This window comes from Leptosomus discolor, chromosome 1 (assembly GCF_034619465.1).
Source record: "Leptosomus discolor isolate bLepDis1 chromosome 1, bLepDis1.hap2, whole genome shotgun sequence".
NCBI classification, from domain to species: Eukaryota; Metazoa; Chordata; class Aves; order Leptosomiformes; family Leptosomidae; genus Leptosomus; species Leptosomus discolor.
This window is the reverse complement of record NC_141391.1, coordinates 202,789,316-202,816,034: the sequence shown is the minus strand read 5'-3', so window position 1 is coordinate 202,816,034 and position 26,719 is coordinate 202,789,316. Positions and strand designations below refer to the sequence as shown.

Below are 26,719 nucleotides of genomic sequence, written 5' to 3'. Positions count from 1 at the left end.
ATGAAGTCCCAGTGCACAGCAGAAACAGAAAGTGCCAGTAATCAGTTTGGTTACGAAAAAACCAAAACAACCAAACATGATACAAACTAAGTAAAAGTGTTCTGAACTACTGATGGCACGTAGGTGGGAGAGTTAGCAGGGAAGTAGAAATAGGGGATGGATCGTAGGAAGGTGCCTACTGAATAATGCAAAAAGACCAGGAAGACAGGAGAGGTTGGATCACAGAGGGAGAAGTTGAACATGCCAGCGTCTCAGCCTCAACTTCCCGCTTGTTCCCAAGACATGTTTATAAACGTCCTGCAAGACAGCTGGAAGCTGATACAGATTCTCCTCCTCAGCAGCCCCCTGTCCCACTGGCAGCCCAGCGAGGGCGCTGAGCCCTTGGCTGCATGCTAGCAGAGGAACACGGGACCCAGCCCGTGTACCTGCATGACGGATCAGGCCGGGGGGGAACAGCCCTCCATCTGCAGGCACCCCAGGTGCAGCCCCGCGCCCCGCACCTCCTCCTACATGAAGTCTTACACACTGGCCCAGGGAAGGAGGGGGTCCTCTCTGGGGTAGGAATAGACTGGAGGATGGCTTACTGTGAAAGCCAGTCTTGGAAGTGTTGTGTGACCACACTGCGGTGTGTCGCCCATGATACGTTCCTTCTGAATCAGCAAACATTTCTAGTGGGTCCCCTAGGACCTCTGCGAAGTAGAAAGAGATTTTTCCTGCCCTGTGGACATCTGCAGTACATCCTCCTTTGATATCGATGTAAGTCTGTCTGCCTATGGTAGATGAGGGCTGGTGGGAACCATAAACATCTTCCATGCTCAGATTTTTCATCGCTCCAATTTTTTTTCTGCAACCAGTCCTATCCATACTCCTTACAAAAGTGAGTGGAACTTAAGTATAATGTTTCTTATTCTTATTTCTTACTACATAGGAGTTTAAATTTTCACTTGCAAAATGAACTACAGATGAACATATAAATCATTATCTATGGTAAGTCTCATGTCTATTGTACATCAATGTGTTAGGTGAGAGAATTAGAAGAAGACATTATATTTCCATATTCGTATATGAACTACAGATAAAATTCTGGCAAATTTTATCTCAAAAGTCTGGCAATCTCTTTTCCCTGAAATATTTATACCCGAATGACATTATATATTTTAATCTTAAGTGAAACTATTTAATACAAAAATATTTCCCTCCATCTTCTCTTACTTCACACAAGCAATGTGCTACTATTGGAGAATTGCTCAGCAGCCTCAGTGCCATTTTCATGGATTCTTTGAAAATCCCAAGTAGAAACAAAGTCCTTGAATTTAGGGAAAAAAACAACCCTTATAAATAATTGCTGGGAAAAGATGATCAAAAGAAAAAAGTACACATCAAACTGCATGTACCAATCTTACTTGCCCTTCTTGAGATTTGTGCAAATGCAGCTAAACTCTTTCTCCTGAAGTATTAACTTTTCTGTACATAAAATTTTGATTAAAAATGCTGAGGTGACTAGAAACAAAGAATATGAGACTCAAGGCTGTTTAAATCACGCTGTATTATTCTATATGATACACTTTCCCTATCAATGACAGTAATAAGTGAGGCACAAATTTCGTTTTCATAGTACCCATTCTTTGCAAAAAGCTAAAAATAAAATGTCCCTTTATAGCACTAACATTGCAGCTACCAGGACTAGAAGGACCGAAAATGCTGTGCTAGTGAATCCGGACTCTATAGCTGGCACTCTTCACAGCTGAGGACTGAACAGACTCTACAAACTTGCTGTCTCAGGCAAAGGCAAGTCAGAAGAAGATGGAGTTTATTTGAGTCGCACACCCATGTCAGCACTCTGAGCTAACTGTAGTCTATGGATACTTCTGGTGCCAGAAAGGAAAAAACAGCCCCCAATAAAATTCATGATCATAATGAGAAAACACCTACAGCCTGCAACTATGAGGTTTGCTAGCAGGATCACAGTGTGTTTCTGAGTCTACAACAACAGCTTCAGAGCCTTTTTTTGACAGCAAATACACTTTAAATCACACTGACAAGGGAACTCCAGGGTTTTTTTTCACAACATAGTGGAAAGCGAGGGGAATCCACATGCTGTGCCACAGCGTACTTTTTGAGGTATGGTGTATTTTGAGCGTACCCAGCACTGCAGCACAATGAACTCCCGAGCTGGTACGGCCTTTACTACTTTTGGGAGAGACGCAGGAGAGTGTACAGGTGAAGGAAGTTACAACAGCCAAGAAGTGCTCCACACTCAGCTACGCTCCTCTGGCTGTTTGTGATTACCACTGAAAACCCACAAGTGCTGTTGGCCTCCAGCAGCTCAGAACAACTCTGCACCCCGAGTCCGCGTGTGTAGCACTTTCCCAGCTTTGCTGGGATCTGCCTGTGACCCAAACCTAAACGAACCACCCCTGAATAAGGATGGGAGAAGAAAACTAGGCAATAAGCAACTAAGGAAAAACTGTTAAAACCTAACAAGCTCCACAGAGAGAGGAGCCGGAAGCGTAAAACTTAAGACAGAGGAAGAACGCAGGCAGACGCAGACCCAGATGAAGACTATTGGACAGAAGATGGTGAGGGCTGAGCTGAAGCACGGCACAAGGATGCAGCGAAGGTGGGCTGTGTTCATGTGCTGATCAGTGACAGGCCAGGAGAGAGCTGCTGCTTTGCGTGGGCACAGGTGTGACAGCCTGCTGGTATTCAGCTAACACCGGGCTGTCCCACGTTGACTGAAGATGGCAGTGGTGGAACAGAATGAATGGACAAAACATGGAAAATGCTGACCTGTTCCCGGAACACCATGCCAAACAGGACACAGCAATCCTAAACTTGGCACTGATCTCAAAGTACTCATCATTTGATGGTTTTACTTACCTAGCTGAGCTGTTATCATGACCCTAACAGAATCACAGAAGTTGTCTATAACTCGTACAGGACGTCGTGTCGATAAATCAAGCAGCAAGATGTGTCCTCCTCCTGTCCCGATCCACAGTGCAGTATTTTTCTGCAGGCAAATTGTCTTCACTCTTCCAGAATAAGCCAGTTTATGCTTTGATTCCTTATTTAGTTTTTCCACTTTGTCCCTATGAGTATGGAGAGAATTTGTATTAAAATCTGGTGGCACACTCTTCCAGAACTGCTGAAACAACTCTGTCAGTACCAGCCTTTTAAACAACCATTCATCAAGACAAGTCGCAGAAATCTCATGCTCATCAGTTGATTGACCTGAAACAAACTGGGATGAAAACTACTGAACTTCTAAAAGCCAGCTGGTCTGCTTCAAAAACCTTTAAATAGGAGGCAGGTATACTCTTCTGTTCTCTCCCAGTCTGCAGGAGGATAATGTCACTGCAAAGTGGGAGGAGCACACCTACAGCTGCTCCTAACCTCACCATGAAAAGGAAATGGATGTGGCACATGAAGGGAGAGGACCAATTTAAATGCAAATGAAAATCACTGGCACTGTTAATAAAACTGTGATCTCTTACTGAATCTGTGCACTGGAGAGAGAGCACATTCTTATTCAGGGGATGCAGGAAGTAACTGGATGCAAAAGCATTAGTACCTGAGGGACAGCAGAAGCCTTTCTTCTTTCTTAAGCAGAGTTAAATGAATCTTCTCGACATCATAGAGAAATCGTGAAACACAATAATAAAAACCTGAGATTCTGCATGGGATATTCTGAAGTTCTGGGCCAAAACACAGGAAAGGTATTCCACATTTGCCCAAAGAATTGGGCAAATCCCTTACCTCCAGCAGGTGAAGGTATTGTGCTAGAGAAGGCAAACTGCTATTCAGCTTTCTGTGCATCAGGGCATCAATCTGAAATAAAACACTTACCTAAGAAAATGTGCACAGTCAATTAGTTCACAAAGTTTTTCTGTCTTCTTGTCCCAGATTTCCACAAAATGGCTGCTTTTCTTTGCCAAGTAGATGGATTTGTCTATTGCTATTGAAATAATGTTTGCATCACTGTAAGCATTATGACAGAACCTAGAAGACAGAAGAACTCCAGTTGGATACACAGAAAATATCTAGTAGAAAAACTTGACTATTAAGAGTGGGGTTAGCTTCCCTCTAACTTTTACAGAACCATTCAGTCTCAAAACCAAAGAGGGCCAGGACACAGCTGGAAGCGTTTGCTATAAGTTTCCTACAGTTGAGCACAGATTCTCACAGCGATGGAGTTAAGTGGATCAGACCCTTGGAGGTGCATTAATACCCCAAACCTATTCGTAAACGTTTCCCATCTATCTGCTCAAATCAGACATGCTCACATCAAGCAGGGCAAACGCCACCTTTCTCCTGCCGCTCTTTCAGTGTTTGGAGACACTCGATAGCTCTCACAGGGCCCACAAGACCATGAAAGGGTCCCTCCACACAAAGATGACTAAGCCTAAAAAGCAGCCGTGAGATTTAGCGCACCCTGCTCCGCTCTCGTTTCACTTCAGCTGACAGCCTTTCTGACTATTTTCCTCTACATACGAATTTGTCTCTCACACCAGATCTGTGCCTGCATGTACTAAAATATTACTGGCCTTGCAAATTAACAGCATTAGCTCATTTCACTGACTCTTCAATTCATCTCGAAGAACAGCTCAAAAACACAGACCCCTGATATCAGACACTCAGTAACACTACTGCTTTTCCTAATGTTACTTGGGTTTGACAACTTTCTTTCCAAAACCATATACAGTTTTGCCTCTTCAAAGCTCAAATTATTCCTGTGACATATTTTGCATCTTGCCATTGAACTGCATTTTACTGAAGTTTTAGTTTCTTGCTTTCCAAAGCAAATTAATTTTCCAGAATAATGATCTCTACTAATGTAAAATCAAACACTGTTTTCTCCGTTCAGGAAAAGCTCATCTTCAGAGCAGGATTTGCCCATGTGAGAATTATATCAAACACTCAAAAAACTTCAGTCTCTAATTTCTAAATAATGAGAAGTCAGCAATCACAGGTGATTTAACTATATAGGGCAAAGAAATGCACACATTATCATCCTGACAAACATGTAAGGACAAATACTATGCTAAGTATGTATGTATAATTCTAAATAAAGTAAACAGGGCCTGGACAAACGCTATTGTGGAATTAAAACTGATCAGTTGCATTTATATGTTTTCTGAATAGATACTGACTTCATAAATCCTTCATCTAGTATAAACGCATATCCCCTGTTTAAAAGCCTCAATAGATACTTTAAACACTACTCACTGATCTTATTTTAATGCACGTTGTATTCCACCTGTATTACAGAGGGAAAAGAGCAGAAACAAGAGAACTCAAAGAACGAGCTCTAGAACAAGACATTACATCAAAGTTCTGCCATAAATCTCTAATGAAAATGAAAGAGACAAGTAACACCACTTATAAAAAAACTTACAGTTGACTTGTCTTTGTTTCAATGAGCTTTTGAACAGAGAAATCACTAGTTAAGGCAATGATCTTTGTCCCGCAGCCTCCCCAGATTATATTTTTTTCAGATAAGCATGAGGATTCGTTTAGGCACATCAGTGGTGTGCTAACATTTCCTACAGTTAGTATCTTCAAAGGTGTAGCACCCTTACACTGCAAGAAAAAAATATACTCTCCATTAGAAGCAAGACACTCGGAAACTGTTAAATACAGATACTCGGAAACTGTTAAAACAAGGCCACGCAGCCTGCTGAATCAAATTTACACAGCCAGATTTTCTGAACCATTATGGTACCTTTCCAGAATGTTAAGAGACTGAAAAGCACCATAATCTCATTACAGATGCCTCACAGGAAACAGCCGGTGTGAGCAGGAACAGGACAGAGCAGGGGCTGATACTTCCTGCAACCCCTGGCGCAGTGCAAGAACTGGGCGGGAAGTCACATCCGTATCTTGGAGACATCCCACACCGGACCGTATTCTAGCTCTGCAATGCACTGCAACTCCGTGATGGCTCTAAACTGCACGTGGTCAGGAGCTAACCCTCAGGAACCAGCGGGTATAGACAGCTCCCAGCATTTCTTTATCTGCTTTGTGACCTACAGAAAACCTAAACAATATTGTCTTTTTGAAGATATCTACTATATGAAAATTCAGTGTGAACAAAAAGAGCAAGGAGATTTAACAGCAATAAATAAAGGAGATTAAAACTGTTAGAATATTCTTAGTAACAACCATTAACGTCACTCTCTAGTCAGTTTGCCAGGCCTTTCAAAGTCCTATACTGAGAAATAATATCCCTCTCTTAACACTATTGGTTAAAACAGATATTGTAAAACATGTGCAGCTCCTCTAAGACTACAGTAGAAAACTAATTTTAGTTTTAGAGAAGCAATTGAAAAACAAGCTGCATGAAATAAAGCTACTACTGGTAGCTGCTTTGCATACTACTGATAGTATTTTGTAGAACAGACAGCAAAGAACAAGTCTACCTTTACTGCTCTGTCTTCAAAAACTGCCAGTCTGCCATCCGCTGTGCCTACCAAGAAGAAATTCTTCCTTTTGCTGAAATAAAATAAAACAATGAATTCTAGAATTGTCTTAACCAGGTAAGAAAAATTTAAATGAGTAGCCTCTGGTATTTCAAGAGTTTCACTGAACACTATAAGCAAATACAACCACCTGTGGTCAAGAACGTTGTCTCCAGTCACAACGGGTCCACAATTAAGTGAAAATACAGGCAAAATAAGCTGTTGTCTGAACAAAACTGCATGAGTGTACAGATGTCATTTTCTGAACATACCTGCTCAGTCATATTTTCAAAACGTAACCCAAAATATTTAAAATTCATTTATACCTTTGCTTTGAAAGAGAATTACAGTATAAACAAGTGATGGAATCTGACATTTTCTGCAGACGATGTCTTCTTGTTTCATCTTCTGTGTCAACCGCCCACAGAGAACCAGACTGGGTTCCTGCTACAATCCAGTTTTCTTTCTCAGTAGGAAGGGTCACTAAGGCCAAACTTAAAATTTTACTATCTGCAATATCCTGAGTCAGAAACAAAAGAAAACAACCTGGTTAGGATTTCAGTAAATGCTAGTAAATTTCTGATAACAAAAATAAAGTAGTCTTCTCGGACCCTGGAGAGACCCAAGGCCTGACCTCCCCATTAAGAAATCTAATTCCCTAATAGCAGAATACATCTTCAACCATGCCATCTATCTTCAAATTGCTGGGAAGGACCCCTCAGACAGTACACAGGAAAATCTCTAAGCTGAATGCTGAAAAAAAATTATCTCTCTATTCTAATGAAGGTCTCAAAGCCACCAGAGAATTAAGCAAATGGAACTACATTGCACTAAACGTTCAGTTTAATTGCTAACAATAAAAGTACTGATCTAATATTTCTTTTTCTCATTTGAGTTTTAGAAAAATAAGCCATATAATTTATACCAAAGGTACCAATTCAAATGTATCGTGGTCAACAGATGGCAGATGGAAATATAACTTTGACGATGAGTCACAGTCGGTTCTGGCACACATGTTCATCATAGCACATCAAGCCTGAGTAAAGCCTTTTCCCTCTTCTGATGGCACAGGACTGAGACGTACAAAAGTCAAATGAAACGAGCTGGAGGGTATCACCCGAAGTGGCACAAGAAGCTGGCATCCATGGGAAGAGAGGAATCATTAAGAGACTAGCTGGATTGTTACAGGAGGTAGAGATACGAAGGGCTGTACAACTACCGCTCCTTGTTCTAGCCTCTGTGCTAGAAATAGCTTCCATCTGAGTGGAAGAAAGGAACTCAGCGGCAGAGAGACAGTATTAAGAGAAAGTTCAGGCTGGATGGCAGGCAGACAGGAAAAAGCAACTGCTTTTCTGCTTCATTTCATGGATACAGTGATGACTCATTTATGAGCAATCTTTGTTCTCTCAAAGCTTAGCTTTCCAAAAGTAATAGCCTGCTGTTAAAATGCAATTAATTCTTCTGAAATACATCTGGGTGCCAAAAAAAGAGAATAAATTGCAACTTTCCCCACGTACCTCACAAGTGTGTCCATCTGTACTGAGGTTAACAAACGAAAGTTGTGCTTTTTCTGTGTTCCCATTGCCTATCCAGACTCCGGCCTTCTTGCAGCTTTGATTGGCAGCAACCATGCACTCAGCTGTAGATGTGCTGGGTATTGAAACGTACCTCATCAAACAGATAAGCTCTGCAGAATTCAGGATCTCGTAAACCTACAAAGCAAGCCACAGCATGCACATGGTAATAACAATGGCTTGTACAGTGATAACAAGCAATGGTTAACGATGTTTTATGGAATTTGGACTCAGTGTCTCAGCAGGTCAGCTCATTTGTATCACCACTATTAATGAGCAATCTTTGTGCACTGAGCAACTTTACGTTGACTCTTATTTTTCTGCTAAAATTTCAGGAAGTCAATGGGTTAAGGTGTTTTTGAAAATTTCCCTCAGTTCAAAAAGCAACACGACGTGTCATAACAGACAGCAGGTTTCAGATGCACACTGCTGTTCCTGCTCTCACACGCATGGAACAGTGTAGGCTAACCTCACTGATACTGGATAACAAAGTCCTTTCTGCACAGCTCTAGCGAACACCACGAAGTGACCCGAATCCTGTTTTGCTACAATCGCTGTACAGCAACACAGGGAAAAACAGCAGGCTAGAATAAACAGTTGGTAGATTTGAATGGAACAGTTTATCCTGGATGGCAAAAGCAGGCAATATTTCATGGCTGTTTCAGATCCAGAAGAGAACAGAAAAAACCCTGTGCCTCTTACTAACTTAAGTCCCATTCCTTTTTAGAAAGCACAACTTTGTGGTATCATCTACCACAAAAATACAAATAAATGCACTAAGTAATACCTGGGAAGACGTTGGTCGTTCCTGAGGGTTTTCCTTCAAACACTTTTTAATTAAATTTTCAACTTCAGGCCAGGGGGCACACCCATATTCTTTGACAGGATCTGAAATGTAAAATTAGGTAACTTCTTAACCAGCCTTTACCGTAGCTCAGGAATGAGAGTTGTGAATAACTTTCTTCTTATTTTAAGAATTCATCTAACTTCTTACAGAGCTGCTCTAATTTCCACTCAGTGCTTTGAATATGTATCTTACGACTATAGGTGCTGGCCTCTCTAAGAACAAATTACTCGTGAATCCACAGCAGATATTCCAGTCCTGCATTAGACAGAGGTAACATTAATGATACATGCCTGCAAATGAACATATTCTGTTTGGAAAATCATAGGCACTGTTTATTTATGTGCTCAGCCAGCCCCTTTTTCAGGAGAAATATATAAATGATAAGCATGTGCACAGATGGAACTGTACTATCTCCACAAACTAACATTTCTGTCTATTTCATAGGGCTCAAAACACAGAAAACAGCCAAACGGACAGCTGTACTCCAGAGATACTTAGTCATTAGTTCTTGGGATGGCCTCTTCAGGAAGGGGGTTTAAATGGTCTAAGCTATGAATTGGACTATAGTCCTTAAGGAATAGAAAATGTACGAACTCTGACTCTCCTAATGGAGAAGCCGTGACAGATTAAGTGGTAAAGTTGCTGCCCTTTCCTAGATAGAGTGACTTTTCAGTCTTAAAGGATGTTTGCTGAGTATATCCACTATTGCAGGGCAACAAATAAGAATGCCACACATCAAGCTTGTAGCAGTGCAAAAATTCAACAGCCCTTTACACAGAAGTTGCCAAATACTGAGTTACACTGTCCATCTGACTACATTACTTCCAGTCTGATAGCCTGTTTGATCTTCCTTTCAGTAGCCAACAACTACATATTGTAATGCAGATGGAATATGAAATATGTTACATAGCTGGGCAGGGACTTATACTCATGACAAGTTAAAAGTGAATTCCTGTTTAAAACCTTTAGGTGTGGCTGCTCTTTTAAGGCAGTGGCACTTTTTTTTTTTACATAAGATTTCAAGGTTCTCTTAAAAGATTTTAAGATATGCAGTTTCTCAGTATGGATATTTTAACATAATGTATCATGACTAAAGAACAGAAGTGAAATTGTGTTTATGATATGCATTATCACAGTAATATGCAAGGGTCAAGTCCAGACATGGTATTAGAAGGTACTTTCAGCAACATCTGTTTTAGCTAGGTCTGGATAAAGACCCAAGTATACAAAACCACTACTTCTTTGTCAAGTGAACCAGCTAGAGCCCCTGAAATTACAATGAAATTAAAACTAACATGATATTGAACAGATGCCTATTTCTCACTAGACTGTATGAAATTAGGAGAAGCGTCAAAAAATTGCTAGCATTTAGTTCCTCCTCTGGTCACTGTCAGTTACAACACAAAACATGAGAGGTGCTATTTTTGGAGGAGGCAGGTTAAATGGTCCACTTTCACGTTAAAACTTCAAGGAACAAGGCATACCTGGTAACTTTCCTTGTATTGCTAATTCATCAAATTCATTTGGAAACTTCAAGCCTTCCATTATTCTACCTCCTCCTGTTAAAATGTCATAAAGCAGCAAGCCAAATGAATAAACATCAGCTTGCTGATTGTAAATAACATTTCCTCTGGCCACCTCCGGTGCTCGAAATCCTGCAAATAAATCATTCATTAATAGTTATGATTCATACCAAGATGAAGCCATCTTTATCCTTTTAAGAGCAAACACTTATTGATGAAAATGTCACAGGAAGTAGACCAAAAATGGCACACTATTTCTGGGCTGGCAATAGTTTGCATGTGGCAGAGCTCCAAAAATATCAGCAATCAGTATAAAGGAAGGGGACAGGACATCAGTTACAGAGCTCCTGCACCACGACACATAACGTAAGTCATTTATCAATGAATACTGAAAATGAAGGGCAAGCCTGCAGTCTTTACTGAAGGCCTAACATTCAACATTTGAAGTCAAACCCTCATGCACAATTTCCAAGACCTAAAGGCACTCTTCAAAGTTGTTGAACTGTTCAGTCCTTTAAAATGAATGTTGATATGTTCTCTCTAAAGTCAGGGAACAGTGCAGGTATTTATTGCCTTCAAAAAAATGTAAGACCTATCTATGCATTACCGAAAATTAAAACAACAAATAATTTTAGCAGTATAATTTCAATATCACAATAACCATTCTAAAACAAGAGAGTAAAAATTATAATGAATCCCTGTAATTTAATTGGTTCTCTTTTAAAACCTCTAGTATACTCCTTGATTCTTCTAAAAGGGTTTAAAACATGAATAAGAAGAAAGGCCAAGAGGTATAAATCTGGCATCACAATTTGTAACACAATTAGGACTACATATCTTGATTTTGACTAGAGTTACTTCTTACAGACTACATAAAAAAAATATTGGCTATTTTTTGACATAATGCACTGTAAACCAAAGCATTTTTCCATACCTGGTGTTCCTTCGGAGGTCTTTATTCCCATTCGGCAACAATACTGGGCAATGCCATAGTCAGCTATTTTTGCAATTACAGCTGAATTAGGATATAGGGTAAAAAGCAACACGTTGTGAGGCTTTAAATCACGGTAGATGATCATTGCTGAATGCAGGTACCTGTTAATCAAAAAACTATTTATTGAAAGCATTCATAATTCAGGGATGCACCTATACACACACGCTGAATGCATTATTCCCACACAATAAATGGTGCTTTCAAAAGGTAAATATTGTGTTAAAAAAAACCAGTCACACACCACCAACGTGACACGGCCTTACTGGATATTGTCTTTAGAGTTGTTCTGAAATATTGTTTACTGGTACATAAACATTGCAGTATTTTAGTACCAACTCTTATCTGAAGTGTCACTGGCAGTTTGAAAACTGAATCTTAGAAGTTTAGGCTTCATTGGTCCCTGAGCTCCTTTGTTGGTTTTGTCATTTTACAGTCACAGTTCAATAGCTCCTGAGGATATTCATGGACTTTCAGAACTTCAAAAATATGCTAAATTAATTTCTTTGACATTTTAATAAGAAATCACAGCCATATAGAAATTCCACCCAGAGCTCTCTCTATTTCTTTACTTACATAAGCACCACTTGTTAGTAGGAAAAAAAGGGTAAGGAAAGTTTGTGTTATATATCAGCTAATCAATCATAAAAATAGAAGCATTTGCCTGACCCAGGGAATATTCTGCTTGAGACATAAGAAAATATAAGCTTTTCATTTACAGTTTATCCTAAAAATATCGAAGCTTTTCATTTGCAGTTTATCCTACTTGCAGCTGTATCCTGGTTTTTACAGCAACGTAGAAGTCACATTTACCTTAAGCCATCAGCTACATGTAGAGCTATCCTGTGCTGCAGTGTTCTCGTTAAATTTGCATTGTCTTGTTGAAGCAAACGATCGAGAGATCCTTTAAGGGCTAATTCCATCACCAGCATCCGTGGACGGATCGCAGCAGCCAGCAGAGACACTAAACTGGGGTGATGGAGGTGACAAAGCACTGCAAGCTCCTGTAAATGGTAAAATCAGATGAAATACTGCACATAGCATAACCTCTGTAGCCCTGAAGTCAACTCAGAAATCTTTTGGAGTGAAGTCTTGCAATTTACTTAAGCTTTTTAAGCTCTTCACTAGGGCTGGTATTCCAAGAGCAGCACTACACACAAAAAAACCAGTATTTCTTACTTGTCTTAGGAGCCTGAGGGAAGTATGTTTATTGAAAATCTTCACGGCAACATCTTCTCCGCCGTAGGATGCACGATACACAGATCCAAACCCACCATCACCTTTTCAATGATAAAATTGAAAAGAGTATTAAAAACTGAGGGATATCAACCATGTCTAAAAAAAATAGCTGAAAGGGCCCAATTTTAAAAGGTGCGGATCATCTAGTGTGTTAAGCCTCATGACCAGCAATCTAAACACATAAAAAACAGTGTCCTAGCATACAAGTTAATGGAAAACTCAAAATTCAATAACCTGAAATCCAGAATACCTTAAAAAAAATTTCCACAGATATCTCTAAAATATTTTCCATATGTTGCAGAACTGACTTAAATAGATTTGTTTACATAAGTTCTGTAAAAAACCCCTACAAAATAATGCTTACCCAAGAGAAATTCAGGAGCTTCATCAAATTCCAGGTCATCATTGTTCAACATAATATTTCTAGGCAAATCAGCCAATATCAGATCAGGAGCAATCTGAGCTATTGGAATGGTATGTCTTGGTTGATCTGGATTTACCAAAAGGTCACCTAAGAAAAACAAATGAGACATTTAAAAAAAAAAGGCACTGAAAGGTACGCGGATCTCTGCGAGTGCACATGATCAGTGTACCTAAAATTAAATTCATATGTGTGTATATATATATATACATACACACACACACACATATATATATGGAAGAGCACACTCATTAAGTTTGCCATTCAACTTAATGTTATCTTACATGCTTAACAGTTTTCAAGGTTTTGTACAGGTACCAATCAAATGTGATAGCAACTGTTGCTATGTAACAACACCAAACTAACCGAAAGACTGATTTTTCTGTCTATCAAAAGAAAGCATTCTGCTAGCATGAAAGATGTCATCTTGAATATTGCCTTTTAAAGCACTGTTGTACGTGGTCTAACCTAACAATCTAGTATCCGTTTTACTATGTGCTGGATTAAATTCCATGAAAGAAGTTGCATTATCAGTATCATGTCAAACTTACCCTTTTCATTATTGCCATTTATCCATGACTATACAGAGGAGCTGCGATCTGTCCCACATTCTATACTTATACAGACAGCTCTTACATAAAAAAGAACAAACTGCTTTTGTCTTATACTGCGATTACTTCTTACAGAAATGAAACATTTTTTCAATAACGTGAAGTACTCAAATGTTATAAAGGGGATGTCATATAATATTTATCTACATACAGGTGTACCTCTATATACCTCAAATGGCATAAATATATACCTTCTTCAGCTTTTTTAAGTAAGTCATCAAGTAGTATTCTTTGGTGTTCTTCACCATCCTGAAAGCTGTACAGAGCCCATTTCTTCAACAGTGTTTCCCCTTCACCACAAACATCTATATCCAGCAAACCTGGAAACCATTCCTCCATAAGAGAATCTATGTGATCCACAACTTGCCCCAAAAGGATGCACCCTTCAAGAAACCAAAAGAGGGAAATTACAGCCTCCACCTGCCATACCTGTAATTACACAGCTAAACTCTACATTCCAAAGGCAAAAGCACAACAAACCAAAATACCAAGCTGCAATCAAACTGGAGGAAAAATCAGGCTCAGGAATAATTAACCTTTTCTGCAAGAAGGTGCCGTAATTTTCAAAAAACTGTCTGGGTTGTTGTCAAATACTGCTGATTCCACTAGACAATAAGCTTCAGGAGACCAATTCAAGTAGATGCCTTGCCTCCAATACATTCTATTAGGACGAAGAGCTCGCTCTGGAAAATACAAAATTGGATTAAAAATCTGATCTCAAAAGTGAATATCACATTTTAAAATACTGAGAATAATTCATGGCACTTTAAATACTTAATTATGATTGTAGGTGTATGCCTACCCAAATAACAAACCAAATAAAGGCTACACCTTTGCAGACAGAATAGCCCCACAAAAGCTGAATACATTTCAACTGGTGTTCAGTTCTATAAGACATATCCACAAACTAAATCCTTAATCCAATGGTAAATCACATAGCAGGTGATGCATGTAGGGATTACAGAAATGTTTAGGTACATTCAGCTTCAAAACCAGAATATCTTAGGCCACACATAAAAAAAAGTCAGCGATTTAAATTTTCCCTCTACCACACGCTTATGAAATGCAAGATGTGACTGGAATTCTATGCTCAGGAGGAAATCAAATGCCAGGAGAGCAGGCAGTTATAAATCACACTTGCAAAGCATTAGCAAGGCATATTTTTCATACTTTATTTGTCACCAGTATTCATGAGTCACACATTAAAAAAACAAAAATGATTGAAATTGCGAAGTTCAGCAGATAGATCTCATGTCAAAGCATGGAATTATTGGAAAAAAATTAAAGACCCCCCCACCTTTCTGATAAAAGCAAAGTTTTTAGACTTTTGTAATGGGAGAATCAATGAAGAAAAGCAGTTTGTGTTTCTGTGGAAGACATATCCTTTCCTGTATTCTTTGTAGAAGTGAATGGCAATATTGCATAAATACAAGGATTTGCTCCATCTCTAGCATGAAGGAGAGAAATAGGCTGCTTACAACCTTCACTTCCTTTGCACATCCACTGTAGAGACCCAGGAACTATTTTGTAACTTCTAAGTTACAAAAAATTCCACTGTTCTTTTTCTCACAATTGTGAAGTGGCCAGAAACTAGCTGAAGCAAAATGATGTTGGGAATTAGAGCTTTACATGCAGGTGTTGGCATTGAAAGCAAACGTGCTTCCTATGGCTTTTGAAGATAAAGATTTGTACCTCTTCCTGACAGCATGTAAGGTGATACTTCAAGCAACCTGTTGATCAGCCTGGACCAAAATCCCATCGGAAAGTACGGCATCTCATAAAGCCTGATGATAATTTCTGAATTTTCACAGTGGGGAAGCTCTATGACAGGTCTGTGATCAGACAAACTAAGAGAATAAAAATATTAGACAGTATTTAATGATGTACTTTATCCAAACTGACTGATGACATACATTATTGATTTTAGAAAATGGATTATTTATTAATGAATGAATAAGTCAAACGATCAGGGAGCAGACAGATAGTGTATTTGCTTATTCTGCTTGCTTGGGCTAAAGCGAAGTTCTGATGTAGTTTAAACCCAACAGAACCTCACTAACAATCTTTAGACATCAAACGTAAATGTGAGAAAAACCTGAGACCCATACAATGCAGGTAAGACATTCAGATAAAAACTTCCTATCCCAGGACTTTGAAGAATGTAAAAACTCTAAGCAATGCAACCATGCAACACTCTCTCCATTAAGCAACATAAGCATTATTAAACACATCAGGGAAATCTGTAACTGAGTCAGAGAAACAGTGTTACCTGCTACAGATAAAGCAAAAAGACTGCATTCAAGTTCATGACACTTTTGTTACCACACTTAATAACTAGAGTGTTTGGAGGAGATAGAGCCTCAGAGTAACTTAATTGTGGTTCACGCTCCAAGCAAATAGGCTACAGAAATTCATGGTTATCTTTCATTGCAATAAATATTTGTAAAGCTGGCGCATTGGCGTGTAAAGCTAAATTATAATCTTCCTGCTGTAGTCTCAAAGCGTGGTAACTGTAAAAGAAATATTATCCTCATAAAGTATTTTATCATTTACAGATTCCATTTACCCACCATGCTAATACGATGTAAGCTTTATCTGCTACAAGATCAGCTTAACATGCCCCTGAAAGCATTTACTAAAATGTAGTGTACTAAGTATATATCATGCTTTCATATACCAAATTCCCAGCCTGATGGGAGGTCTTTATTTTCATTGATCTCTCTGGCTGTCGTTTGTGGGTTTAGCTCTTTGCTTACCTGCTTGGGATTAGTAGTTGATCCTCTCCTAATGGCAAAGCAATCTGAAACTTTTCCAGAAGCTTAAAGTATTGTGACATGTAGATCTTAGGAAACTTGCTCTTCTTTAAAAGGAATTTTTCCACATCTGAACGCTTTACAATTCCCTTAGGATATTTAGAAAAGCCTTCCACTTTCACCGTGAGAATCTTTCAAAAGAAGCAAAACTATTTCAGGTGTACAATCATCATTAGATTGCATTTTCCTGACAAACTCTGTTCCCTGAAATATTCTGTAGTCTAATATTCAGGGGGAAAAAATGGACTCCATTTCACAGTGAAACCAAACATTTCCGTAATGCTAGCCCGCAAGAAAACAGCAGTGAAAAAATTTAACCTGTCCAAACCACTTGTGTGCTACCATTCTTCAGCAGCTTTCACTGTGCGTTGTGACCTTTTAGGTCTTCCCTCACTCAATCCCACCAGCTTTAAAGGTTCAAAACCTTACATTTTTGCCATCCCATTTCCTGCACTGAATGAAAGGTAAAGTTTCAGAGGTTAGGAAATCTGAATATATAAAAAAACTTTTGAGTGTTTCTAGATCAACCTTTCAATGATTGCTTCACTTAAGCAGTCTGTCTTCCCTGTGCCATCAGTACCAAGCATACAATGACCCTTCTTCCCCCATTCTTACTACTTTAATCCAAAGTTTCAGCTTTCATCTCCACCTGTCACAATGTACTGCAGGATTACTTTGCATCCATGGGGTTTTTCTAGTCTACATGCATTCTTGTGTCCGGTCCAGTTTAAATGATACTGGACATTACAGCATAAGAGCATAGAACAATTGAGACAGACAGTTCTCTAGAAAGCAAAGGAAACAGAGCCAGGTAAATCAATCCAGGCCCTGAGAAATTTCTAGATCATGAAAGTAAACAAATGGTGAAGAAGAATCACTGTTAAGTTACAGTGGTTTCAGACAGAAGAAGTTGCTCCATGAATATAGATACAAAAAGTAATCAGAGTCTAACCTGTGCCATGATTTTACACAGCCACTTAGGATCTACAAAATACAGATCTCTCAGCTGTAGTGCTGGGTCTTGAAAATGAAGGAGAACACCTGCGCAAAGAATATTGCAGTTAGCGATGCATTTCTCAAGCTCCATATTAAGCAAAGTAAACACCCCACTCTGGGCTGTTTTTCTTATGTGACTTGATATAAGCGATTTGAATAATAAATACAGCTGTTGAGTTTATGTCAATATCTCAAGAGTAGAATGCCATCATAGTTTGTTCAGCTTTACCTTTATTTTCGGATGTTTTGTCAGATTTCCAACGTGACTTGGATTTTTGCCACGCAGCTATGTGTGGTTTATTATGCAATCAGTACGGCACTGAGATAAGCTGTTACACATATTACCACTATTCTATTCCAGTTACTACAGCAATTGCTCCTTTCTTCAGAAATGGTGCTGCCTAACCACCCACAGGGTAGGGGTAAGAGATATAAATTGTTACAGTAGTGGTCCTTTCTATCACGGAATTCCTTTATGACATAACAGCCTGGATTAGCAAACTAATGTTACCCAAGGTTAAGCATTTCAGCTCAACAATTTGTGGCAACCTTGTGTGAGATTTAAAAATGCGTACAGGTCTGTCTGCTGCAGATGTGCAACAAAGTGCTAACAAACACAATTTGAAGGTAATATTTTACCTGATTCATTCAGAAAGTGAATTGCGTGAGGGAGTTCATTTTCATCCAATTGTAACTGGCTTTCTTGTACCAGTTGCAGTAAGCGTTTCTGATCAATCACAGGAAATTCAATTGGGACATTTTTACGTTCCAGCAAAATTCTCTTCTCCAGCTCCAGGTAGCTGTCAGGAATTAGCTGACCAACCACTGGTTGATCTCTGATCTGTATAATCAGGAATAAAAATCTTAAATTATTAATTTATTAATATGAAATGCAGACAATAAAACTAAGATGTAAGGCGGGTATGTCCACTCAACAGAAGCACCAAGAAGGAACAAGGACACTCATTTATTGACTAACATGGCTTCTGAAAGGTAGATGTAACTAATTCTTTCAGAATTATAATATGCATGTCTTTCTATAAATGAATACACAAAGAAAAGAGTATTTCCATATTACACGTACATAAAAAATAAAAAAATCTTCTTCTCAGAAGACATCATTTCAAACAGAAGCTTTGATTTGAAGGCAAATATTCACTGTATGAATAGATGATGTTACACATCTCGGGTTACAACAAGACAATTTGGCAAATGAATAAAAAAATTATACCTCTTGTAATCTGTATCATCTCTAGACAAGTCTTTAGATAAACTTGGTGGTGGGGCAGGAAGGGTAGTATTTAAATTAATTACAAGTCTGCATTGCTGATAGTCAGTGGACAAGAGGAGAGGAAGAAATAAATTTAGCCAGGTTAGTGACACTTAGGGGAAACAGCGTGCTTCGCCCTTGTTTTCTGAGCCTGAGTTCCTTCCTGGAGACATCCTTTGACCTTCGGTATTAGCTAGCACCCAACCAGGTTCTTCATTCTCCATGGGTGCTGAGCTAGTAATTTTTTTTTCTTTTGAGGAAATAGGAAACAACTTTCCCAACATTTCCAAATCAGCTTCTTAGTTTGTAATCTTCCTCTCAAAGAAGTTAAACACCAACGCACCGTGGTATTTTTATGCGTCAAAACTGTAACTAGTACCTTTTGAAAATGTAATTAGTACCTTGTGCAATTTCAAAGACTTAGAGTACTTGATGACAAAATTGAATACTTAACTCACATTAACTTCTAAGCAGATACCTAGTAACACTCCTTTCACAAAGTGTCTATGTTATTTATGGAAACTATCTTCTTTGTAGGAGTTTAAACACCAGTTTAAGTCATAGTTGCAAGAGCGGTGGATGTTACAGTAACAACTTTTAGGCACCTAAGAGTGAAATGTTTCCAAAAAGCAGAACTTCCCCTGAGTGCTGAAAAAGTAGGGTGAGATACAGGGCTACATATACCTTCACAAACACCAGCTCTATCCATGCCTACTGGATGTATGACCAATTGCACCTGAATAGGCCATCTCATCGCCACTTAGCACTGGTTAGCTATTCCTTAAACTGTGGAATGAAGTTAGGCAGATTATGGATGTGGCTAAACTGATAGTTTCTGGGAGAGAAAACACAAGAGATGTGCATAGTCTTTTTCTCCTTTGTAACACCATCAGTGTGAGGCTGGTCATAGATACAGCATTTGCTCTATAAAATCTTCCAAACAGTAATTCAGAAGAAAGTTGGGCTCTGCTGTGATTTATGAAATTCTGCCATTGACTTCAGTAGCACAGGACATCACCTTTTCTCTTTAACATCCTATGACACTATACATGATTGATATTGAATACATGAAAAAATAAAATATGTATATTCTATTTGCTACAGATTCAATCCTGTCTTTCTATAAGGTGCCTGGGTTAGTCTCTTCATGCTTGTCGTTCTCACCTAAAATCTTCATGCTGTGTCTAAGGAGACAGCAGGGAATAAGTGGTAGGGATGACTTTGGAGACAACTGAACTACGAGTGCACAATTTAGGAGGATTGTTCAGTCCAAGGGGTCATCTTTTCCTGCTTTAATTCACTTTCCTCTTTCTAGGAATAGTTTCACGCTATGTAAAATGAAATCAGTACATGGAGAATTAGTTGGCTTTCAGAAACCACAAAATCTTATTTTCTGATCCCTGAAATCTCACGATATGTATTATTGCAATTACATGTTACCATCCAACAAAAACCAGTTTTTCATCAGATTTTTTCATAAGAAAAAGATGGTCTATTTTTAATTAAATATTCTGTTTATGACCGTAGTACTTGAAAACATAACTTAGCTGAGATTTTTACTAAGTTGATTTTTTTGGTAGAAAATGAAATGAAAACAAACCTGGTGATTTTCCTTCATTATTTTGCTGTGAGTAACATTTTATAGAAGGCAAGGTAAGTTTCCTGTCATACTAAAAATGTATTTAATTATGCGTTAATTAATGTTTAAAAATGTAGTGACTTAACTGGGATGTTTTCAACATTACCAACAGTATGTAGCTTACCTTGAAGTGAAGACTTTCCTTTATTATAATTTTCCGAAGTCTGATAATGGAATTGGATTCTTCCGTAGCATTCACAAAGTGATAATCTTGGATTGCTGGGAAGCCTCGCTTATTCAACAGCTCTCTAGTAATCTTACTCATGCAGGCCTTACGTTGCGTTTCAGCAGAAACATCTAAATGAGTGCCAACAAGAATGACGGGGGATGTTGAAGCTCGAGCCTGTTAGTAAGATCCACACAATTAATTAACTCAACAGTGAATGTTGATATTATTGTTTTACAGTCACATAAAATATGAGCAAATTAACCACAACAGCTCCCTGGAAAGTGGAATTCCATTCTGTATGTATCTATTGCTTACCTTGATGTTAAAAAGCCATGGCTTCATAGCATCCACCTCTGTTTGTCCTTTGCTGAGATCATAAACAGCAAGATACAAAGCTCTTTGGGTCATAAAATGAGGATGGGTACTGTAGAACTCTTCTTGTCCTAATGATAAAAATTTCCATTGTTCAGTACTTCACTCACTGAACATCTTCAGATCACAAAAAGGGAGCAGAACACTTAGTCTCACATCACCATGAAATTAATGCTTATAGAAAATTATCTAAATTGACAAGAAACCCATAATAACTATAAGTTTTAGGTAGGTACACTGTGGTAGCTCACTGACTGAAGTATAGTGTTGAAATATGTAAGCCAGTTCAAAAAAAAAAAAAAGTTTAAGATGTAACAACTGGATAAACACGGTTACTGCAAAGACAACTTGGAAGGTCATGAATCTTTTAAAATCCTAATACTGAATATACCTCACTGAATACCCTTGCTCCTTCCTTCCCTTCTTCCCTCCCTTTCTCCTATCCTTTCAGCAACTTCAACATAAGAGCTGCTAAGTTCACATGATTAACCACTTTAAATCATAACTGAAGCTGGACATTCAGCTTCAGTGCTGCTCTTCTGTGCCTATTCATTGTGATACAGACTTAAATGATCATGGGCCCATGTTTAAAAACAGCCTTTTCTATAGCCTAAAATACTCCTGCATTTTAGAAGTGCTTCTGGAGTTCCCCAAACTTAGAAAGTTTTTCAAATGCCCAAAGCTCAAAGGCTCCTCTTAAGTGCTTTGTTTTCTGTGACCCTACGAAACAGTGACACTGTAGAACCTACAGAGTTCCAGACTACAAAAGCGAGAAACAGAGAAGATGAATCTTCTGGTGATTACAAGCAGTTTCTTACTATTCTGAAATGACAGTCCTAGAGTGCTATGGTTGAAACAAGTGGTCAGACCACACCTGGTGTTGAGAAATTTCTGAGGCTTTATATTACATTTGAAGGATTAGCTGCTAATTTACAGAATTCAGTCATTTATAAGCGGTCACTTGACTTTTGGTGAAAGTTTGCATGATTCTACTGTCCTCAATTGGAAATTTCACAGGCAGATTCTAAGAATAAGTAATGCTTTAAGGTGCTAGAAAAGACAACAGTAAAGGACAAGGTCTTGAAATACCTCCAAAATCCCACACATTTAATATAAGTTCGTTCTTCATTTTGCCTTTCCCTTGAATGATCCAGTCTTTCACATCAATGCCTACTGTAGCTTTTGGCGAGCCCAGTTCTGTTCGTTTGCATTTCATCAGTTGTTGTAGCAGGGTAGTTTTCCCACTGCCAGTGTTTCCAACAATCATGAGCTTCATTCTGTTATAAGGTACGGCCTTCTTCAGTCGTTGTTGAAGAAATCTGGCATAAATCACAGAAGTGTATAATAAAGAAAAATACCAACAGAACAATAGAACAAGGAAAAATCTAAACCCATACCATTTTCTTAAAATTTTCAATATCTGTTTGATAATACTGGTATTTTAATTATTCTAATTTCCGATTTGAAAGTTAAAGCTTAATTCAGACTGTGTCTTTCGTTGTTTTGTAATTACCCAAAAATGTGTTCTGTGCAATGCACTTGGGAACACAAGAAACATATTAGAAATAATTGGTAATCACCATTTATTGCATGGTTCATAGAACCACCAAATTCAAAAAACAATACTATTCCAGACTAAATAACTATAAATTATTTTATGTGTGCGTGGTGATGTGATGTGATGTGATGTGATATGATATATGATACCTCCCACAGAGTAGCGTGCTGGATTTCATATGACAAACCAGCCCATCTTTTCAAAAGGGTATGCTGTTTTCTTAATGCTTATTGCACATCCCAAAAAAGCAAATCAAGAATATTCAAGAACAATCAGGCAACTGACCTGATAATGTCTCTGGCTTTGCACCCCACATGTTTGAAGTCTAAATTAAGATGGAGTCCTTCCAAAGGAAGATCCCAGACTTTGGACAGTCTTCCCATTTCGTCTGGAAAGAATCTCAAATCGGGATTATGACTTACATCCAGAGAAGTCAAGTTCTCCAGGAAGCCAATCTGAGGAGGAATCTAAATAAAAGAACATTTAATGGGTAATTAAATGTAAAAAATAAAGTATGAGCATGAATTCATTAAATATTTAACAAAACTAGGTATTATTTTTACTGCTTTAGTTTAACTTTTTAAACAAACAGGCCTAATATCCCACACTAATAGACAAAGGACCTCCTAATGAATTCATTATACAAACTCATTACATGACACATTCCAGACAGAAAAGCTTAATGGAATATGGTGATTTTCATTCACAGGAAGTACTACTTGTACTTACACACTATTTTACTAATAGAATTTACAATTATATGACAGGTGACATTAAAATCAAAGGAACATTGAAAAATTGCATTCAATTGATAAGGGATTTCATTTTCTTTAGGTAGAATCTTACACTTTACCTCCTTTAACTTGTTGTGGGACAGGTGTAGCTTTTCTAGCCTAGACCATGCACACGCCTTTTCGCTCAAGTCCAATACATCTATTCGATTATGATTAAATAACAGCTCCCTTAAGTTTAATGATTTCCAGTGCATTGGTCCAGGCAAGCTTATGATCTTGTTTTGGCTTAAATCTACTGATCGCAAACTAAAAACATGAAAATAAAAAAGAGAAAAGTTAGCAAATGAAAAAAAATAAAACTGAGATTAACTGGAAATGTATTAATTTTTAATAAGCAAATGGATTAGGCATCAGAACAGACAGTTTTCTGACAGGAAGGTAGATAGAAGAAGACTGAGAATTAATACTATAAGCAAAAGTCATTAAGATGATATTATACATAGGTCTTCATGACCGCAGAAAAAATTATAAGAAAATACATATGATTGATTCAGTATAATATTATTTCAATGTATTTGTCCGTGAATGAAATTGCTTGGTCATGAAAATAAACATCCACAGTGTGCTGGGTGACAGTAAATTAGAGTCACTTTAAATAAGTGTACATATTGTGGTAACAGTCCACTTCCTTTTTCTTTCTATGACGTGCAGACATGCATGGCTCTGTTCAGATTAGTCAAAGACACAGATAAATATGGTTCACAATCCTGTAGTGAAATATGCAGTAATTCATCTGTAAATAGTATAGTAAACAATATACATTTATACCCAGGTAACAGAGAATAGAGTTTAGCTCAAGATTCCAGTTACAGGTGAGTGCAGGATCATGGAGCACACCATTATGGGCAATCCCTAACTTACTAGAAAAAATAGATTTTAAAAGTTAATTGCAATATCTGACCTAATCCTAATGTCTATTCTCATGTCCTTTTTTATAATTTTCAAATTAAAAAAAGCAATGTGGAACTTCCTGGTAGAACCCAAGATTCCACTTATAAACTATGGAGCTTCACTAGGTGATCTGAACTGCTCTCTTTATTGTTCTTAATTTAGGAGACTAACCAGGTGGTATGGATACCTCACTCTCTTATCAGGATGTTTCTAGGAATCTATCTTTGAAAACACATATGTGCATAACTTATATAGTTCAACTACACATGTACTTAAGAACTACATAAAAAAGAACATTTCATTCCTGCAAGTCATCTGTTGGACAAATATGCTGTTTATGTTCCTGTGGCACATGAAGCACCCAAAAGTCCATGCAACTCCTTATTGATTTGTCTGGGCTGGGAGATGTAGAACCTGAAAGCTGCACCTTTTTCAACACATCCATTAAATCTGCTGCTGTGAATATAAATGTTAGCATGCTGAAACAGTGTAGTAACATGTCAATAATGACGTGCTCTATGTAAATTTGATTAATGTCACTTCACAAATCTGTGGATCTGCTCCCACATTGTGCCATCAGCTCTCACATCTACCCTCATCTATCAGATATCCGATCTGATCATCCCTTTCAAGCACTCCTGCAATCTGATTCTAGTGACCTGTTAAAGGTCAGTAACTTCTATAAAAAAAAGCAGAAGTCTGATTTTCACATGAGTAATGCTTTGAAGGTATAGCAAAATAAATGTCATATGTGTCTTTATCACAATTCCATCTAGAGAAAGTGTCATTGTGATATTTCAGAAGTGAAAAACTAATCTCAGTAGCCATGTGCAAAAGTCTGCAGAACTTCTTGAAAAGCAAAAATTATCAGCACCTTTTTACTGTTGGTTTCAAGACAACAATAAATTCATTCTGGTCTTCTCAGCAAGAACTGTCAGCTTCAGCAGTCAAGCAATATATTTTCAATAGCAATGCTTTGACTCTGAGGAACAGAATTTCTCAAAATCATTAAGAAAATGTGACTGATTTGCCTTTAGTTAAAAGCTACTAAGTTTTGGATTTAATCTGCTAGAGAGGATTTCGGGAAAATCAGTAAAACATGCAGAATTTTCTACTTAACAAAGGTCTTGAAATCAGATTTTCTTCAAGAACTTGACATTAACTTCAATAAATAGAATAATAACTTACTGTGGTAGAAGAAGAATGGCTTCTGGAACATTAATAAAATGATTCTGGGATAATTTTAAGCTTGTTATGCTGGATGACAAATCAGGTATTATTTCTAGAGCAGAAAAAGAGGTTAATCCTATTACTTCTCAGAACTGTTTAAATTATTTTTAAGACTCAAATTTTCTAAAATCTAAGACAGACTAAAATGTCAGTCTATCATCTGCTATACACAGGCCTTTGTACAAGCTACCAAAGCCAGAACTGGAATGTTTTTTTAAAGCTTTTAAAACCAAATTCCCCAAATGAAAGAAGTTTAGAACCCAGTTAATGTATTGGCTTTTATCACATTACTTACCGTTATACTTCATCTCATATTGGCCTTAAGCACTGAAATAATCTTAATTACACTTTACTGTATTGCCAGTATACGTAACATTCCCATAATTTACCCAGTGATTGGTGGGTCATGCATATAAAAATGACTCTAATGATTCAGCTGTGTTTAATGCAGGTATAAGAGCTACCTTCTGAAATCTGTGACAATAATTTCAAAATGAAAGATTTTATGTCTTAGACAGAAATAAATTCCGACAGTAACTTATGAACTGCTGCATTATCATTAAAATCTCATTTATGTAATTAATGTTTTTCATAGGTAAATTAATTTTGACAACTTTGCATAAAATATGCTAAGCTACTGAAACACACTTTAGACTTAATTCAATTGCTTAAACACTGGGTTCTAGTGAAGGTGATCTGCCCTGTGGTACTTGAACTATCTGCATATGGCTTGAAGATACAACACAGCAGCTATGGAAGACCTGCTTTTTCTGGACCAGAAGCTGTAAGCCAAGTCAGATACTTCAGGGCATATCAAATGACACCTGTGTTCAGGCAAGTAAATCATAGAATCACAGAATCATTAGGTAAATCAAACATTCTGTCTTATTCAGAAGACAATGCTGTATACAGTGTGGTAATACTTAGAATCATAGAATAATTTAGGTTGGAAAAGATCTTTGAGATCATCGAGTCCAACCATTAACCTAATACTGCTGAGTCCACCACTAAACCATGTCCCCAAACACCACATCTACACGTCTTTTAAATACCTCCAGGGATGGTGACTCCACCACTTCCCTGGACAGCCTGTTCCAATGCTTGACAAACCTTTTGGTGAAGAAATTTTTCCTATTATCCAACCTAAACCTCCCTTGGCACAACTTGAGGCCATTTCCTATTGTCCCATTGCTTGTTACTTTGGAGGAGAGACCAACCCCCACCTGGCTACAACCTCCTTTCAGGTAGTTGTAGAGAGCAATAAGGTCTCCCCTCAGCCTCCTCTTCTCCAGACTAAACAACCCCAGTTCCCTCAGCCGCTCC

At 38.0% G+C, this 26,719-nt stretch overlaps 1 protein-coding gene across 3 annotated transcripts in view; it reads right to left on the bottom strand.

Moving 5' to 3' along the window:
* The window catches only part of LRRK2 (leucine rich repeat kinase 2), a 67,981-nt gene that overhangs the window by 2,413 nt on the left and 38,849 nt on the right, over positions 1 to 26,719 (bottom strand). For all 3 annotated transcript variants that reach the window (XM_086473948.1, XM_086473967.1, XM_086473958.1), the window contains 24 exons: positions 25,355 to 25,448; positions 23,335 to 23,521; positions 22,767 to 22,948; positions 22,013 to 22,242; positions 20,867 to 20,994; positions 20,507 to 20,725; positions 18,113 to 18,314; positions 17,430 to 17,518; positions 16,421 to 16,608; positions 15,357 to 15,511; positions 14,201 to 14,347; positions 13,856 to 14,047; positions 12,997 to 13,143; positions 12,573 to 12,673; positions 12,207 to 12,397; positions 11,337 to 11,497; positions 10,364 to 10,534; positions 8,820 to 8,920; positions 7,976 to 8,170; positions 6,785 to 6,978; positions 6,420 to 6,492; positions 5,396 to 5,580; positions 3,847 to 3,999; positions 2,881 to 3,089 (listed from right to left, as the gene is read on the bottom strand). In XM_086473948.1, the coding sequence (XP_086330074.1) occupies positions 2,881 to 3,089; positions 3,847 to 3,999; positions 5,396 to 5,580; positions 6,420 to 6,492; positions 6,785 to 6,978; positions 7,976 to 8,170; positions 8,820 to 8,920; positions 10,364 to 10,534; positions 11,337 to 11,497; positions 12,207 to 12,397; positions 12,573 to 12,673; positions 12,997 to 13,143; positions 13,856 to 14,047; positions 14,201 to 14,347; positions 15,357 to 15,511; positions 16,421 to 16,608; positions 17,430 to 17,518; positions 18,113 to 18,314; positions 20,507 to 20,725; positions 20,867 to 20,994; positions 22,013 to 22,242; positions 22,767 to 22,948; positions 23,335 to 23,521; positions 25,355 to 25,448 (3,894 nt within the window). The remainder of the gene's footprint in view (positions 1 to 2,880; positions 3,090 to 3,846; positions 4,000 to 5,395; positions 5,581 to 6,419; positions 6,493 to 6,784; positions 6,979 to 7,975; positions 8,171 to 8,819; positions 8,921 to 10,363; positions 10,535 to 11,336; positions 11,498 to 12,206; positions 12,398 to 12,572; positions 12,674 to 12,996; positions 13,144 to 13,855; positions 14,048 to 14,200; positions 14,348 to 15,356; positions 15,512 to 16,420; positions 16,609 to 17,429; positions 17,519 to 18,112; positions 18,315 to 20,506; positions 20,726 to 20,866; positions 20,995 to 22,012; positions 22,243 to 22,766; positions 22,949 to 23,334; positions 23,522 to 25,354; positions 25,449 to 26,719) is intronic.